Consider the following 17,119-nt stretch of genomic DNA (forward strand, 5'->3'; position numbering starts at 1 on the left):
GTATTTTTGGATAGACATTTCATAGTTGTTTCATGTCATTTTTTCCCTTTCTGTTTAGGTGTCTTTTAAAAAATTTATCCCTTCTTGTTTGGGTACTATCGAGGCCTTTCAAACAGATTATGCAATTACAATATTACGATAATAGAGGTCATTACCCCAAATTTAATATAAATATCAAACTTATTTATTTTATACTTTTTATTCTCACTTTTAAATTTGATGTTTATTTTTTGACATGTATTTTTAACTTTTTTTTATCAAATAATTGGAATAATTAATTTGAATCTTTTCACTAATAACCTTAAGCTAATATCATTATTAATATTTGAATGTGATTCAAGTATTTTGTTTGACATTCTGGATGTTTTTACTTCAACATTTCTAGCGGAGTAAAATTCTCAAACAAATACTCAATGCGATTTTGAGACTTCGTTATCACGTTAAAGTATCATTATCCCAAAAATATTAAAAGTAGCTTAATATAATTTCCAAATAGCTCTGATCTAATATTAAGAAACCGATTTATTGAAATTTTAACTTAGTTGAAATTATTAGGATTTTATATTAAATTTTAATAAAATAAGATTTTTTTTATAATCAGGTATCCGCCACTTAATGGATCTAGATTAATTAGCGGATTTAGACTAATTTGAAGAGGTCGTCATAATAAAATTTTAACCAATATGCATGAATAATAATGTGGGTAATGAAGTAATTTAAATTGTCAAATTGCTCATCTCGAGTCGCAACATTTTCTTTTTTGCCCAAAAAGCCTAATAAATGTGACAAATGGAAATATAAGTCACAAATATTTTTCGAAGAAAAACATGAACCACTCGAGAGTAATAGTTAGCTCAACCCATGCAACTTTAACACATGGGGCCCGTTTGGGGTTTACTTAAAAAATATAATTTATAATTTAAAATTTAAAATTATTATATAAGATATATGAATATCGGAACTTATAAGTTATTCAGTTGTTTGGATATTTTTACGTATAAGTTACGTATAAGTTGACAATGTGTTTGGTAAATTATAATTTATAAGTTATATTTTTTTTAAAAGAAAATGAAGTATAAATTACATATATTAATAATTTTGATACATGAATATAAAAATAAAAAGAAAATTTTAAAACAGGGATTTTATGATCTGAATAAAATTATATAATATACAGTATCCATCCTGACAAAAATAAAATTATACTATTGATTCGGGTTAAAAAAACACAACTAAACATAATTATATATATTTAGCTTAGTATAATATTGCTCTCAGGTTAAAATAAAATAATATATATCGTAACACCTCAGTTCCATATCGATAAAATTGGGGATCTCTGTGCACTTTACAAGTAAAAGTACCACTACGTGCACCAATAAATTATGATATTTTGAATGAATATGTGGTGGGCTTATTTTTTACCCAAGTTGGTGGTGAAATTTGACTCAATTTTCGTAAAATACTAGGGATTTAATAATGATTTTAATTAATATATACTAACTATGTCCGTCCCATTTGTTTACACTTTTTGGAATGTTCCTTCCAAATCTTTACATTTAAAAAAACTTCCAAAAATAATAAAGTTTTTATAAGTCATAAGTTACGATATTTTATATCATATTTATTAACATAAAAAAACAAAAATGAAATTATAGCTTAAATAAATAAAAAATAAAAATAAAATTTAAACATCATTATTATCATACGTATGTATATATTACCGGAGCAGGGGAGCTGAGTTTGGGCCTTATATCGGCCATTTTCTTAGAATCCAAACGGTCACATAGTTTGCTCAATCCGTATAACTTTAACATTCAATTCACAACTAAAATTAAGATTTCATGTATATTTTTGTTAGTTTTCTCCAAACTCTCACTATCTCTACTATTTATCATCAATTTTATGTTTTTTCAGATGATAATTGTTATTTATATTTGCACTTCACAATTTTCAGGTTTTTATAGCCAAAATGGAAAGGCTATGACTCCTCCGTACAGTAGAATGTCCATTTACCATTTCACAGCATTTCGTCATAGGCACTGCTCATGCACCGTTGGTTCAAGTTTTATTAACTACTTATGTTTTTATCTATACTATACTATTATAAGCGGAAACATGGTTTCGTTTGGTTGATCGGTTAACATCTTTCTAAAATGTATGTTAACACCTTTCAAAATAAAATTTAAAATTAAATCATGTATTTGATATAACTACAAACTCTATAAATTATTATTCAACTTGATTTCTAATCGCACCCAACTTCTTTCTTGTCTATTTTATATGAAAATAAAAACCTTCCAATTTTTTTTTTATAATTCAAATTATAATATAACAAAATAATTAATAAATCAAGAAAAAAAACAAAAAAACAATATTCTAAAAAACAATACAAAATCATCTACATACACCGTTAATATTCAAAACTCTCACTTTTCAATAATCTCTGCACATGCGCGAAGCAACCCAAAGTAGGAGGACATTTTAAAATTTTAACTATCTAAATTTTGAATCATTCAATAATATAATAGATACAAGATAATACATAAATATTTTAACTTCATTAATCTCAATAATACATAATTATTATCTTTTATAAATTATTAAAAAAATTAAATCATGTATCATATATAACTACAAATTCTATGAATTATTATCCAACTTGATTTATAATCGCACCCAACTTCTTTCTTATCTATTTTGTAGGGAAATAAAAACCTTCCAATTTTTTTTATAATTTAAATTATAATATAACAAAATAATTAATAAATCAGGAAAAAAACAAAAAAAAACAATATTATAAAAAACAATACCAAATCATCTACATATACCATTATTATTCAAAACTCCCATTTTTCAATAGTCTATGCACCTGCGCGAAACAAGCCAAAGTAGGAGAACATTTTAAGATTTTAACTATCTAAAATCTTAAAATGTCATCACCATTGCATGCTAAGGTTAAAAACGAAAAGGCTATTGAATGAAGTATTTAATGAAGTTAGAATCCCATGTTTGTGTCATATATTGTTCAACTCTCTTTAATCTCTTAGTTTATGTTCTTTAGTATAGTCTCTTAGTTAAGTGTAGTATAAACAACTTTAAATTGTTATTCGTTTTAACATTAGATAATAACCATACTATTGTTGCATAAATACATTGATTGAAATTAACCTAAACATATCCATGTGGAAACGAACTAGAATTTATTCTATATTACTCGCGATCGCGTATATTTGTGTGAATATTAGTGCGTGCTCTAGCCCTGACAATTTGATTATGAAAATATGGGCTAAGTGATGATATATTTGAAAGTAATATGTGTTATAGTATATGTATTGTTGTATATGTATGGTGTCGAGACAATAATTTTGGATCTTTGATTTGTGTCATGTTTTGTGAAAATATCGAATAAGAACTTAGGACCGCAGTCACCGGATTGTAGTGACAGTTTTCAGAAAATTTAGGACCGTTATCACCGGATTGTAATGTTCGTGGCATGAATTATAGGTTTCGAATTATTGTTGTTTATGTGGTATGTGTATTGTGTGTATCGAATAAGAATAAGAATATGTATTGAAAGTGTTTGTTTCGTATATCGTATCATATAGATTATCGTCATTTGTTATATGTGTATAAGTTGTTTGGCATACTAGTTAGATCGATTGGTTTCTTGCGGGACTTCGCAACTCATTCTTTTACTCCCTCTGTCCCTTTTTAGTTGTCACATTTGACTTTGACCCGGTCAAATTGACTAAAGTTTGACCGAAATTTATTAATATTTTATAATTGGAAAAAATAAAAAAATTATATCACCGGAAAGTAGTTTGAATCTATTTTAATATTAAATTTTTAGTTTTTTTTAAATAATATAAGAGTAATGTTCAATATTTGGTCAATTTGATTTCTATAAAAAGAAATGTGACAACTAAAAAGGAACGGAGGGAGTAATATTTTAGGTTTTGTCTAAGAGTTCGAGTTAAATAGCATTCAAGTTCGAGGACCTTAGTTTTGGAGTAGATTGACTTTTGTACTTCCATTAGCTGCGCTTTTGTAACAGTAACCTTTGTAATAGAATTTTGGATTAATAAATTATATCTTGTATTAATTTTGATTTAAAATTAATAGTCTGAAAGTGTGGGCTCTTACAGTTCGTATCAAGAGCAGATTGTCTTTCGGAGTGTATTAGGTATGGGACTGGTACATTCCCTAAAATTCGATCTTGTGGACCATAGTTTAAATTTGACCTATAGGATTTTAGAAAGAGTAGATGTATTTGATTATTATGAATTTGGGACCAAATTTTTTTTAAGGAGGGTAGTATGTAATATCTCGTAATTTTTAAAATTAGATTATTAATAGAATAATAGAATAAAAAAGATTAAAATCAGATAAGGACTAGGATTTAAAATTTAATTGGAGTAATAAGCCTAAGATTTGGATCAGATTCTAATATGAATAAAGTGTAGGTTAAAAAATAGGGTCTTGTATCGTTATAAATAAATCCTATTCATCTTCCTCGTTTTTATTGTCAAAATTTGCAGGGCCTTTTTCTCCTATAAATCAGAATTCTTGTAAAATTCGTAGAAAATTCATCATAAAGCAGAATTTGTTGATTCTGAACTTTTCGGAAAGGTCTTTTCATTCTCTACAACTTTCGTGTTTCTTATTTTTCAATATAACATCGTTTAGAGGGTCAAAAGAGTAAATTTAGATCTGGTCCGGTTTGGAGGTAAGTTTTCGATCAATTTTACTAGTGTTTTTATATGCGTGTATATTTGATTATGAAGATATGGGATAAGTGATGATATATTTGAAAGTAATATGTGTTATGATATATGTATTGTTGTATATGTGTGGTGTCGAGACAATAATTTTGGATCTTCGATTTGTGTTATAGTTTGTGAAAATATCAAATAAGAACTTAGGACCGCAGTCACCGGATTGTAGTGATAGTTTTCAGAAAATTTAGGACCGTTATCACCGGGTTGTAGTGGTCGTGGCATGAATTATGGGTTTTAAATTATTGTGGTTTATGTGGTATGTGTATTGTGTGTATCGAATAAGAATAAGAATATGTATCAAAAGTGTTTGTTTTGTATATCGTATCATATAGATTATCGTTATTTGTTATATGTGTATAAGTTGTTTGACCTACTAGTTAGATCGATTGGTTTCTTACTGGGTTTCGCCGCTCATTCTTTTAATATTTCAAGTTTTGTCTAAGAGTTCGAGTTGAATAGTATTCAAGTTTGAGGACCTTAATTTTGGAGTAGATTGACTTTTGTACTTCAGTTAGTTGCGGTTTTGTAATAATAACCTTTGTAATAGAATTTTGGATTAATAAATTGTATCTTGTATTAGTTTCAATTTAGAATTAATAGTCCGAAAGTGCGAGTTGTTACAGTAGCTGCTACATGAAAATGGAAATTGCCCCAGCTAGACGTGAACAATGTGTTTCTATATGGTCAACTGAAAGAGGAAGTTTATATGTATGTACCCGAAGGCATTCCTAATCCGATTAATTTGGTGTGTTTACTTAGGAAGTCGATTTATGGCCTCAAACAAGCTTCTCGTGAGTGGCATGCTAAGCTTGTTGAAGAATTAATCTGTCAATGATTTACTCATCCAAAGAATGATTACAGCTTGTTCATTAAGAGATAAAAGGGTCTGATATGTATTGCAAAAAGGGTCTGATATGTATTGCAACAGTATATGTTGACGATGTAATTTTCACGAGATATGACATTGATGTTGTTCATGATTTGGAAACACATTTAGATGCTCAATTAGGGATCAAGAATCTTGGGGAACTTTATTTTTTTAGGTATTGAAGTAAGTCTCACTCCTGAAGGTATTGTGTTATGTCAACACAAGTTTGCTCATGAGTTATTGTCTGAATCTGCTCTGAATGTTTATGTTTCTACTTGCACTCTCCTACCTTTGAACCTTAAGTTGTCTCAAACATATGGCGTTTTAATTGATAATCCTGAGGCTTATCATTCTTTAGTTGGTAAATTCAATTACCTTACGCCCAGACTTGGCTTATACGGTCCAAACTCTAAGTCAGTATATGCACGTTCCACGTACTACTCATTTTCAAGCCTTGCACCATGCACTTCGTTATCTTGCTGGTACTGTTTCTCAAGGTATTTTACTCAAAGCTACAGACCAACTTACTCAAGCGTTTTCAAATGAAAATTGGGCATCTTGCATTGATTCTAGTCGTTCAGTTACTGGATACATTTTACTTCTTGTTAATTCACCTGTTACTTGGAAATCTAAGAAACATGCTACTATATCTCGATCTTCTGTTGAAGCAGAATACTGTACTATGGCCTCTGCTGCTGCAGAGGTAACTTGGATAGTTCATTTGCTTGAAGAACTTGGCAATTCTAAGTTGCAACCTGTTGTTCTGCATTGTGATAATCAATATGCTCTCCATATTGCCAAGAACCATGTTTTTCAGGAGCGAATAGAGCATATTGAGCTTGATTGCCACTTCACTCGTGACAAAGTCTTGGAAGACTTATTTCAACTCACTTTCTTACCTACACGTTCTCAATTGGCTGAATTTCTTACCAAGATTGTTCCTTCTTCTCATTTCAACTTGTTGTTATCCAAGATTGGTGTGTTTTCACCTCCATTTTGAGCAGGGATATTGAAACTTAGTGGTTAAATCTTTGATATATCAGCAGTTAGTTAGAGGTGAGTTGACAGCTCAGCACATCATTTTGTTAGATCATGTTGTTGTGTATAAATATTGGACCTACACATTCTAACAAATCCAATGTTTTATTAATGTTCTAATACAGCTTTTACTTGTTTTCTTCATTCTCTATGGATATTCAAAGTTCGTGCAGTTTCGTTTATTATGTTCAAATGATTTGAACACACAAAATCGCACCATCAAGAATATTTGTTAGAGGATTTCACTCCCGAGTAACCAACAGAGCATGAAACCAGATTCTCATAAAACTTGATTTTTGTTCGGTTTCTTCCAATTTGATTAAATTCAGGTATTTCAAATTAAACAGAAAAAAGGAAATTGTTAGAACTCAAAATATGTTTTTGCAGATTTAAGGTCAACTGAACTCGCCTTTGTTTTATCCTGCCACTTCGGCAAAAAATAGATCTGAATAACACTTTTCTAGTTCTTTGGCACTGCGAGAGGTCAAGAATTCGAATTTTTAAAAAAACATAGCCAAATTCTACATTTCAGAAAAGTTCAGAACCGAATCAGAAATTCACATCCAAATCCATCACTCCAAAAACCTCATTTACATTCACATTTCACATACAGAAAAGTTCATACCTTTGCTTAGAACCTCCTTCATAATATACACATTCGATAAAACAAATTCAAGAAGCAATGGCATTACATCCTTTCTTCCCTTTCCATGTCCTCCTCCTGGTACCGCAACTAGTACTCGATCCACCGTACAAATTTCCGCCATTAGAGATCAACGGCTTGTCACCAGCATCATCACCTTCTTCATCTTCACAAGTGCCAATTCTAATGCAGGAGCACCGGTCCAACGACGCGAAAAACAGGGCTGCAACACCGTTTACGAGCCACATGGCTGCACCGTCGAGCTTTCGAGACCCGGATGATCGAGTTTTAGGCTCTGGTGGATGTGATTTTGCTCTGTGCTTGAAGAAGGCAGCACAAGCTGTCATTGAGCTTGAGATCCAAGCATTGGTGACGAGAACAATAATTTGTACAGGTTTTTATGGGCTTTAAAAAATGTTGCATGTAGCAATCAATGATTATAGTATGATATTTCAATTTATGCCCTTGAGCTTTTTCGGAATTTACAAAGGTGAATTTTGTATCAGGACAAATATATATTACAAAAGACTTTAGACAGCTACTGTCATTTTTGTCCCAGATTGTCAATCATGTCTTCCACCTAGTACCATTTTCATTGTTAACTAATACTCTAGTCGTTCCGGGTTCTGATTCGATTCTCCCCCATACGAGATTTCTTAGAATAGATAATCATTTTATAAACCATATAATCTTGACTATTGAAAAAGAAAAATTATTCCAAAATATTATCCACGATACTGTGTATGCGAATGTAAAGGGGTTCATGTAATACAATACGGTATCACATGTTGTGGCATCATATACTGCTCACAATCGTTTGTCATAGATCATCTTTCGATATATAATTGCAAATTAGCCTAAATTGTCCTGAGAATATTGAACTGGTCCAGATGCAAAGGAAGTTTACTATAAACGGTGGGGGGTCAATTTTGTAATAATGAAGGCGTGCATATGATTCGAGACGTTGAACAAAATATAAAGTTGTAAAGTAAAGAATGTTTAATTTAGAGACACAATGATCTAGCATGCATGGTTCAAAGTGGATGGAATCATTGGCTTTACCTACTCTATTATATATGTAAATTAAGTTTGCAGATGGGACATTATGTTCTTTACAGAATCAACCATTGATAGCTACAGACTACAGTTCTGATGCTTTCATGGTAAACTGTTGATTTTTTGTGTTCAACATGACAAGATTCTGTTTGTAAACTGCCTGGAGTCTAGCATCAAAGCCCATGAAGTCAGTCCAGTCCACAAGGCTAACTTGAATGGGCAATGACAGATACCCAACAAGCACTGGGGTCAGTACCAGAGATTCACAGGTTATTGGGTTATACACAGTGTAACATGGGCTGGAAGAAGTATAAACACTAAAAATTGCATAGAAAAGCCACATCCTAGAAATAGGTTTGCTAATGGACCGGACCCTATGTCCATTAACTTCATAAATTTATTTCTGGGTGCCCAGCCCAACTCAGACTCTTAGTGATTTGAATTACAATGGTGCCTTTTGGACATCCAGAACTTCAGTTAATATTTTAGTTCAGTTTTATAGAAATGGTTCGTTAGTGTGGACACACATCTTAAGCACTAAAAGTTATAAATTTAAAATGTTTTTATTGGTGTAGTTGTTGTGAATATAAGGGGGTCCGCCACTATATTAAGAAGTGTTGGTCAATCAAAACAAGTGAAGATTATAAAAGTTTGTGCTTATTGTGTACACATGTACACACAGCAGAAAATCCGTTATAGAAAAACTTCCTTTAGACCTTCCTACAGGCCACTGTTGTAGAAAACGGGAATCGAACTTAGTTGGTGGAAACACTGTTCAGGTATTAATCGGGTAATCGGGGACTAATTGGAATGATTAATCGGGTCATTAATCCGATTTTTCCCGATTTTTGACCGATTAACCCGATTTTTCCCGATTTTTGACCGATTTTCGTAAAAATTGATTTTTTACCCAATTTTCGCTTAATCAGTTCGATTTTCTACCGAGCAGCGATTAGTCGCCGACTTTTAGAACATTGCTTCCTACTCGTTTCACATGGTAGTAGTGTTAGAGAAGATGTCAAGACTGCTCTTGGGGTGCTGCAGATTGTTAAGATTAGTTTCCTCTTAATGCCAACATATTTTGGTTCAGGCTGGCTTATGTTCATATGTTGTCTGATTGGGAAACGCAAAGCTTCAGCTAGGGATTGCTCTATAGCAAGTAGCAATGGCACTCTTTATTGAGTTGGGGGTTGTCCAACTTAATGGACTCTATTATATGCCCTAATTTGGCCTAGTTTCTTGTCGTAAACAAGCTTGAGCTACGGTAGAACTTCCTTTTTTGAACTGAGTCCGGTCTACACTAAACGTAAACAAATTGTATTCAACTCGACTTTTATAATCTGACAAAAAAAAAACTCGACTCCTATACAAATTCAAATAAAACGGGACAAGCTTAAAACTCAGACTCAGAAAACTCCTATACAAATTCAAATAAAACGGGACAAGCTTAAAACTCAGACTCAGAAAAAAAAACAAAGAAAAAAAGCAAGCTTGAAGCTGCTCAAGTTAGTTTAAATTACCGATCTAATTCAGCAGAAAGTAAGGACTGATGAATACAAAATAATTAAGATCCCATCCGAGTCTGACCTCATTCAAAGATACTAAAGAATGCCTTTCAATACTAAATATTGTTGACATTTTAAATGCCTTTCAAGCTTATTAGAAGCAAGCTTATTAGCTACTCTAGCTTATACTGACTACTGAGGACAACACATTCAACCGAGAGTAAAAATTAAAATATTGATAAACATTGTACATTCAAGGAATCTGCAAAACTGTTGATAAACAAAATTTCAATGAACAAATTGAGCTACAAATGGGTAGGGGGGGATATAACATTTGGCGATCAATGGGGCAGAGAACTCTAAAAATTTAAAAACAAAAAACAATTGTGGTTGAAAAAACAAGCTTTCGCTTGAACCCTCTTTCCCCACATCAATTCACCATTGCTACATTTACTCGAGACAGCAGTGTAGGACTAACTATAGCCCACAGGCAGTGCATAACAGTGACTAGAAGCATATATATTCACATTATGCTGCTGTTGTTCATGTGAGCAAACAATAAAACTGGATGTACATGGTGGTGGAATGTATACCTATCCGAGCCCTTTATGTGTGCTAATTTGTTCAGAAGCTGATGGAAGTATACAGCTGGTGGAGGAATTTGCACTTGTCCGAACCCTTAGCTTGGGCTGATTTGATTCAGACGCTAATAACTTTATGGCTTCGTTCTCCTCCAACGAAATGAGTGAATTGTTATACAAACAATTCATCAGTCTCATTCATCTTATTGCTATGGTAAGTTTACACTTGGAATTGAATATTGTGTCTGTGCAATTCAAACTACACAGTTTCAACAACTCCGCTGAACGTTGTTTTAGTAATGGATTGCACCCGCTCTGAATTACGAGGAGCAGCTTTGCTGCTAGACCTGCATCAACAGCAAGTGCTGCACATTCTTCTGGGGCAAGCTCAAAAATTGACCATAGAATTGATAATGCCAAGTGAGTACAATTCTTCGAAATTTTCATCAGCAACCTGACAACAGTTGGAATGGTGTTAGGGCATTCCTTCAAAGCCAACCTACCCTTAGGAAAGGTTGACAAAACTTCAAGAATGTACAGTGCCAATTCTAAAGATTCAGCATTCAAATTGGGCAACATCTCAACTAACTGAGGAACAGCCCCAATACTCACCACCGAGCTTCTCAAACCTTCATACAAACAAATCCTCTTCAACAACCGGAGTCCAGCCACTACACCATTCGGGTGTCTCTTATCCTTTACTAATCTCAACAATCCCACCAAAAGACTCAAACTTGAAACAACCTCTGCCTTAGAATCCTTCCCCTCCATCAACATTTCAATCAATTTCGTACAATTCATCTTAGTATCAATCGACCCCTCATTCAATATATCCACAATCAAAGAAATCTTCGCGGGTTGAATCAAATTACTAACAGCATCCAAATTAAGTTCCAAATTTACCAATATCCCAATTACATCAGACCCAACAACATGAGTAGTAAAATTACCCAATAAACCAGATAGAAAACTTACCCCTCCATTCTCCACAACTGTCTTCTTTGCAGAATCATGAGTAATCACAACTTGCTTCAGCTCCCTCAAAGAATTCACCCTAGCTTGACCCTTAACCTTCTTCAAAGTCTCCAAAATTTCCAACACCCTCCCTTGCACATCCTCAGACCTCTTCTTCATCGCAACATACTTCTGCGAAAACCAACTATAACTCAACTGATACAAAGTACTATTTGGAGTCACAGAATCATCCCAAAGCTCCTGCATTGTAGTAGGACAAGTAAAATGCCCCAAAGAAAACCATTTCAAAATATTAGACCTTTCATAAGTCTGGCCTGTACAAAGGGTCACAGGATCTTGCATTGGCTCTAAAGAAATAGGACAAATAAACACAGGTGGAGTCTCAATTGAATCCAACTCAACAATCATCTTCCCAAGATCCAATTTTTCACCACCACCACAACCACCCACAACAAGCCCACCTCCCAAGATCCCATCTTTCACTGCAGTTTCAAGATCCATCACTTGCCCACCACCACCACCGTCCATCTGATGCATCCTCATTTCTCACAAACACTTTGTAAGCAATCTTTATATAATCAAGAAAACTCAAGAAAATAAAAGAGGGGCTTTTGAGCAAGATCTAGTAGTGTTGAATTTAAGAAGTAGACAATGAAGCGTGTGGAGTAAAAAAGAGGAAAGATAAGCTCATTGACAAATAAACACTCAAAGGGGACATTTTTTCCTCACGGGCTTTTTCTTTTTTCTTTGAGGCTTTTTATCAAACACTTGGGTTTGTTTTTAATTTTCTTGGTCAAAAAAGAAGGCAAGGGTTGTACATGATTAAATGGAGAGATTAATGATGAAACTACTAGTACTAGTACAATGTAGTTCACTAATACCAAAGCTCAAACTTTTCAGTGAAATAACTCAAAACCCAGGATGAGATAATTATTAAAAGTAAGATCTCAGTTTAAAGAAATCAAGTACTGACCTGACCCACTACAATGTGTAGCAGTAACAACCCAGTATAATGTATATATGGAGAGAGAGAGAGGGGGGGGAGCAGTGTATATCAGAGAAAGAGAGAGAGATTCAAAACAGTGTGTATATTTGAGGAGAGGGAGAGAGAGATTCAACACAGTGTGTGTATTTAAGGGGGGAGAGAGAGAGATTCAACACAGTGTGTGTATGAGAGAGATTCAAAACAGTGTGAATATGAGAGAGAGAGAGAGATTCAACACAGTGTGTGTATGAGAGAGATTGAGGGAGAGAGAGATTCAAAACAGTGTGAATGAGAGAGAGAGAGAGAGAGATTCAACACAGTGTGTGTATGAGAGAGATTGAGGGAGAGAGAGATTCAAAACAGTGTGAATATGAGAGAGAGAGAGAGATTTAACACAGTGTGTGTATGAGAGAGATTCAAAACAGTGTATATGAGAGAGAGAGAGAGAGAGAGAGAGAGAGAGAGAGGGAGGTGATTGCAACAGTGTGTGTGAGAGAGGAGTGAGGAGGCTTGAAATTCACGGATGGATGAAAGTTGAAAAGGAAGGCAACGTCAGGGTTTAGTCAGATCGGTCAAACCAAAACAGATAGATACAGCATATTCTGTGGGTGGACAAGTGTGCTCTATACGTCATCGTTTTCGACCTTATAAAATATTTTGTCCATTTACACTTTTCTATTTGCCATACACTTTTTTCCGTGATGTACAATGATTTACATTTCAACAAAATTCGAAAGTAATCAAATATTTATAATATAAAAAATAACTTAATCCATTACTTTTATTGGTTAGGTCAATTTTATACATATATTATCGGTTTCACTATTTTACTCATTTTTTTAACTTTTTCCTCCTACTTTATTATTTTTCATAACTCTCAGTGCTCAACCCACATGTAAACAAATGAAAATAATATTATTACATCACTTTCGAATTGATTTTCATACATTATGAATCTAATTATAAAAATAAAATGCTAGAGATATTTAATTATATATAATTTGAAAAATGTTACCAATTCAATTAGGACTAATAAAATTTTATTGCTAAAAATTTTACTAAATAATACTCTCTCTGTTCGAAAATATAAGTTTCTTTGATTTTTTACACGTATTATAAAATGAATAAAAAGTATAATACCACAAATCATTTTTCAAATTTTCTTTTTCTAAATAAGTATACATATTAAATTTTAATTCAAGAATTTGTTTTTCAGAAAAAAAAGTTATGCAAAATTATAATTTTTGTACATCTTCAAATACGCGTAAAAAGTCAAATATGCCAATATTTTGGGGCGGACGGAGTATTAAATTTTCAGTTTAAATGAACGATTTAGTCCGAAAAATTGCATCCAACTACGGTAAAATAAAGCTACGGGTGGAGTAAAAATGAAATATTCAGGGATATATTTTACTTGTAACAAGCCAATAACAAGCTCGTTGGAACTATGTTTTCAGATTTTATTTTTTTATTTTTTTCTAGCAATTGTACCCGAGACAATGCTAGTTAATTGTTATCATGTGTTTATAAAGTGTAATCTACTCATTCTCACATGATATAGTAATTTTTTTAGATTTTGACCAAACATGAAAGGGGGAAATATAAGGTCAGAGCTGTATTTTTTTATTTTCGGGATAAATGAATATTAAATAAATAAAATTATCCCCCACATTTCACGATCAAAGTCGTGAGAAAAAATGAGAAAAAATATCAAAAATACACCATTTTTTTGTTTCTAGTGCCCAAAATATATGTGTGCGCGAGTTCCGACCTAAATACCAACGGATTACACATTATTAACATACGTATTCAGACTTTTTAAAACTTGTAAAGAACACGCAGGTTAAGAATGCGTTTTTTTTTTTAAATCCAAAGACTACGCATCTTCGTGATGCATATTTGCTAAAAGTCAAAAAACCTATACACATGTTGTAGATGTTAAGTTTCTAGTGCCCAAAATGTCTGTGTGCGCGAGTTCCGCCCTAAATACCCACGGACTACGCATTCTTAACATGCGTATTCAGACTTTTTAAAACTTGTAAAGAACACGCATGTTAAGAATGCATGTTTTTTTTTTTTAAAATCCAAAGACTACGCATCTTCATGATGCATATTTGCTAAAAGTCAAAAAACCTATACGCATGTTGTAGATGCGTGTTCTTTACAAATTTTTTTAAAAAAAAAAAAGATTTCGCATGTAAGGAATGCGTATTCTGTAGATATTTAGGGCGGAACACCCCGTCAATCAGTATTTTGTATAAATTTTCTCATATGGTGGGTATTTTGGATTTTCACCCGAAAAATGAATGTGAGGATAATATGGTTTTTTCACATATTTTTGCTCTGAACTAAAATTTGAAATCATCTGTAACTAAAATTTGCTAATGAATATTCTAGTTAAGAAAAGTGGGTTAACAAAATTCTCATTGAGAGTAATTTTTAGGGACACAATTTTATAATTTAAATTTTGACTAAATCATTTTTGTTTAAAAATATATTTATAAAAAAATATTAAATTGTATTTTGGAGGACACCAATTTCCTTGTACCTCTGATAGGATTATAGGAATAAAAGATTAGAATTTAGATATATACTTTTGTAAATATTAATTACTAAAAAAGTTCTACAACATAATAAAATTTCCCATTTAAATACCTCCCTCTGTGTTTCAAATAAATTCAATTTAATAAAAGCTACAAAAAATAAGTTTATGCTTTTTTGAAAAATATTCAACTCCAAAAGGTATTTTTGCAAAAATGCAGTCATTTTTTTAAAGAATAGTAAAAATTATATTCTTTTTTCATTTTTTTAAAAATTCGGTTTTATGCGATTCAATACATTTCGACGAGTTTCTGCAAATTTATGAAACCTTAAATATAACTAAAAAATTACATGCAACTAGTTACATATCTGTTTAATTTTGATTGTAACGTATTTTTGCAAATATTTTAAAAGTATGGTAAACTCCAAAAAAAATATAGAAAAATATATTTTTGATAATTTCAATATATGTTTTCTAAAGGGAAAGTTATTTTCTTTGCTAAATCAAAGTAAAAGGTGAGAAAGAAAAGGTAATAAAAAGAAAAAGAAATGGAGAGGGTAACAAAAAAGGTGGAGTGGAAGTAAGGTCTCGTGTGGTATGGGCCCACAAAAGAGCTGGCAGTTTGACTGGACCAGGCAGTTAGTATAACCCACATGGCCTGCCTCGATCTCTCTATCTTGCCTTTGCTTTGACCACTTTATTATTATTGCAATTTTGCCTTTGCCCCCCCCCCCCCCTATTATTATTGTTATCCTTAACTTTTTCTCATTATTGTATTCTCATCACTAACCTAATCTCGATAACTATAGTAGTTTATTCATCATCAACAAGATCGGAGATCATGCAAAAGCTTAAAAAATCATGTAAAACATACTCCCTCCTCCCCTCAATTTTTTACATCGGGGATGGGAGTCGGCACGAATTTTAAGATTCCGTAAAAATGTAATTTTATAATTTTTTTTTAAAAAAAATTCTTTTAAATAAAAATTTAATGTTTAAACTTTTATACAGAAAAAAAAATTTTAAAAAATTGAGGAATCATATTTTATATGTACCTCAAAATACGTACCGAGTATTGAAAAAAAAGTGTAAATAAATTAGAGGGATAGAGATAATACAGTAGGAGTATAACTCAAGAAATCTCAAAGATGGCAGCTTAGTTCAGTCATCACAAGCGTATGTTATGTTATATAGTGATTAAATTACAGTATAAAAAATTAGATTATATTTAATTAAATTGTGAAGTAAATTTTTAATGTGAATAAATGAGATTAATATCACAGAAATATATTGTAAAGTGATTAAAATTATAGTAAAACAATAATGTTATAATCAAATTATGAAGTAATCACATACAGTAATAAATCATGATATACGGTAAAACCTCGATAAACGAATAAATTCATTAAATGATTTTTTTTTTGGTTCCAACATAATAAATAAAATGTATTTTTAACCTCAATAAATGAATAATCTCGTTAAGTAAATATTTCCGGTCCGGAGCATAACTGTAACATGTCACAAAAATATTTGTTTCGGATCATCACCAATTCAATGTAAACATGTAAATTTAAACCTTTTTAAAACAATAGAATTAAGATAAATAATATAAATTTAATCAAAAATAAAAATATACTATATTTATTATATTGAAATGAATTAAAAAATATTATTTTAATAAAATAACTATTAAATTAATTATTATTTTATCGAGATTGAACTTTACGTTACATGCACAATATGTAAACGGTGCATCATGGTTTGATTTATTTAAAAGAGTGTTGATTGTTGGGACTATTTTATTGATGTGTCATAAATACAGGACTGTTTACTTTGGACCGGCACAGAGAAACATATTCTACTCTTATTTTTCCCTCTTAAACTTCTCGATCCCGTTTTTCAATTTATTCCAGATCTTCAATTGTATTTCTCACTTGGTTCAAAATTCCCACCCATTCTTTCATCATATGATAAGATTTAATAGCTTGTTTAAGTTTTAGATTACCGGTTAAGAGTAAGTCGAACGGTCTCTTAATTGGTTCCTTATAAATATTATAAAATATTATTTTTTAGTGATTTAAAATATTATTTTGAATTTGGACTTCAACAATGAACATTATTTTCATTCCTTATTATTATTATATT

At 31.7% G+C, this 17,119-nt stretch overlaps 1 protein-coding gene across 1 annotated transcript; it reads right to left on the reverse strand.

The window, feature by feature from the left end:
• Window positions 1–10,152: 10,152 nt before the first annotated feature.
• Window positions 10,153–12,941, reverse strand: LOC141721825 (U-box domain-containing protein 30-like). The gene has a single exon (XM_074524946.1). The coding sequence runs from the start codon at window positions 11,988–11,990 to the stop codon at window positions 10,671–10,673; it is 1,320 nt and encodes a 439-aa protein (XP_074381047.1). The 5' UTR covers window positions 11,991–12,941; the 3' UTR covers window positions 10,153–10,670.
• Between the last annotated feature and the right edge of the window lie 4,178 nt (window positions 12,942–17,119).

Source organism: Apium graveolens, chromosome 4, assembly GCF_009905375.1.
Source record: "Apium graveolens cultivar Ventura chromosome 4, ASM990537v1, whole genome shotgun sequence".
NCBI lineage: Eukaryota > Viridiplantae > Streptophyta > Magnoliopsida > Apiales > Apiaceae > Apium > Apium graveolens.

What these genes read in the sequence shown, in the direction of transcription:
- LOC141721825 (XM_074524946.1), bottom strand. Translation starts at nt 11,990, where the DNA reads ATGAGGATGCATCAGATGGACGGTGGTGGTGGTGGGCAAGTGATGGAT.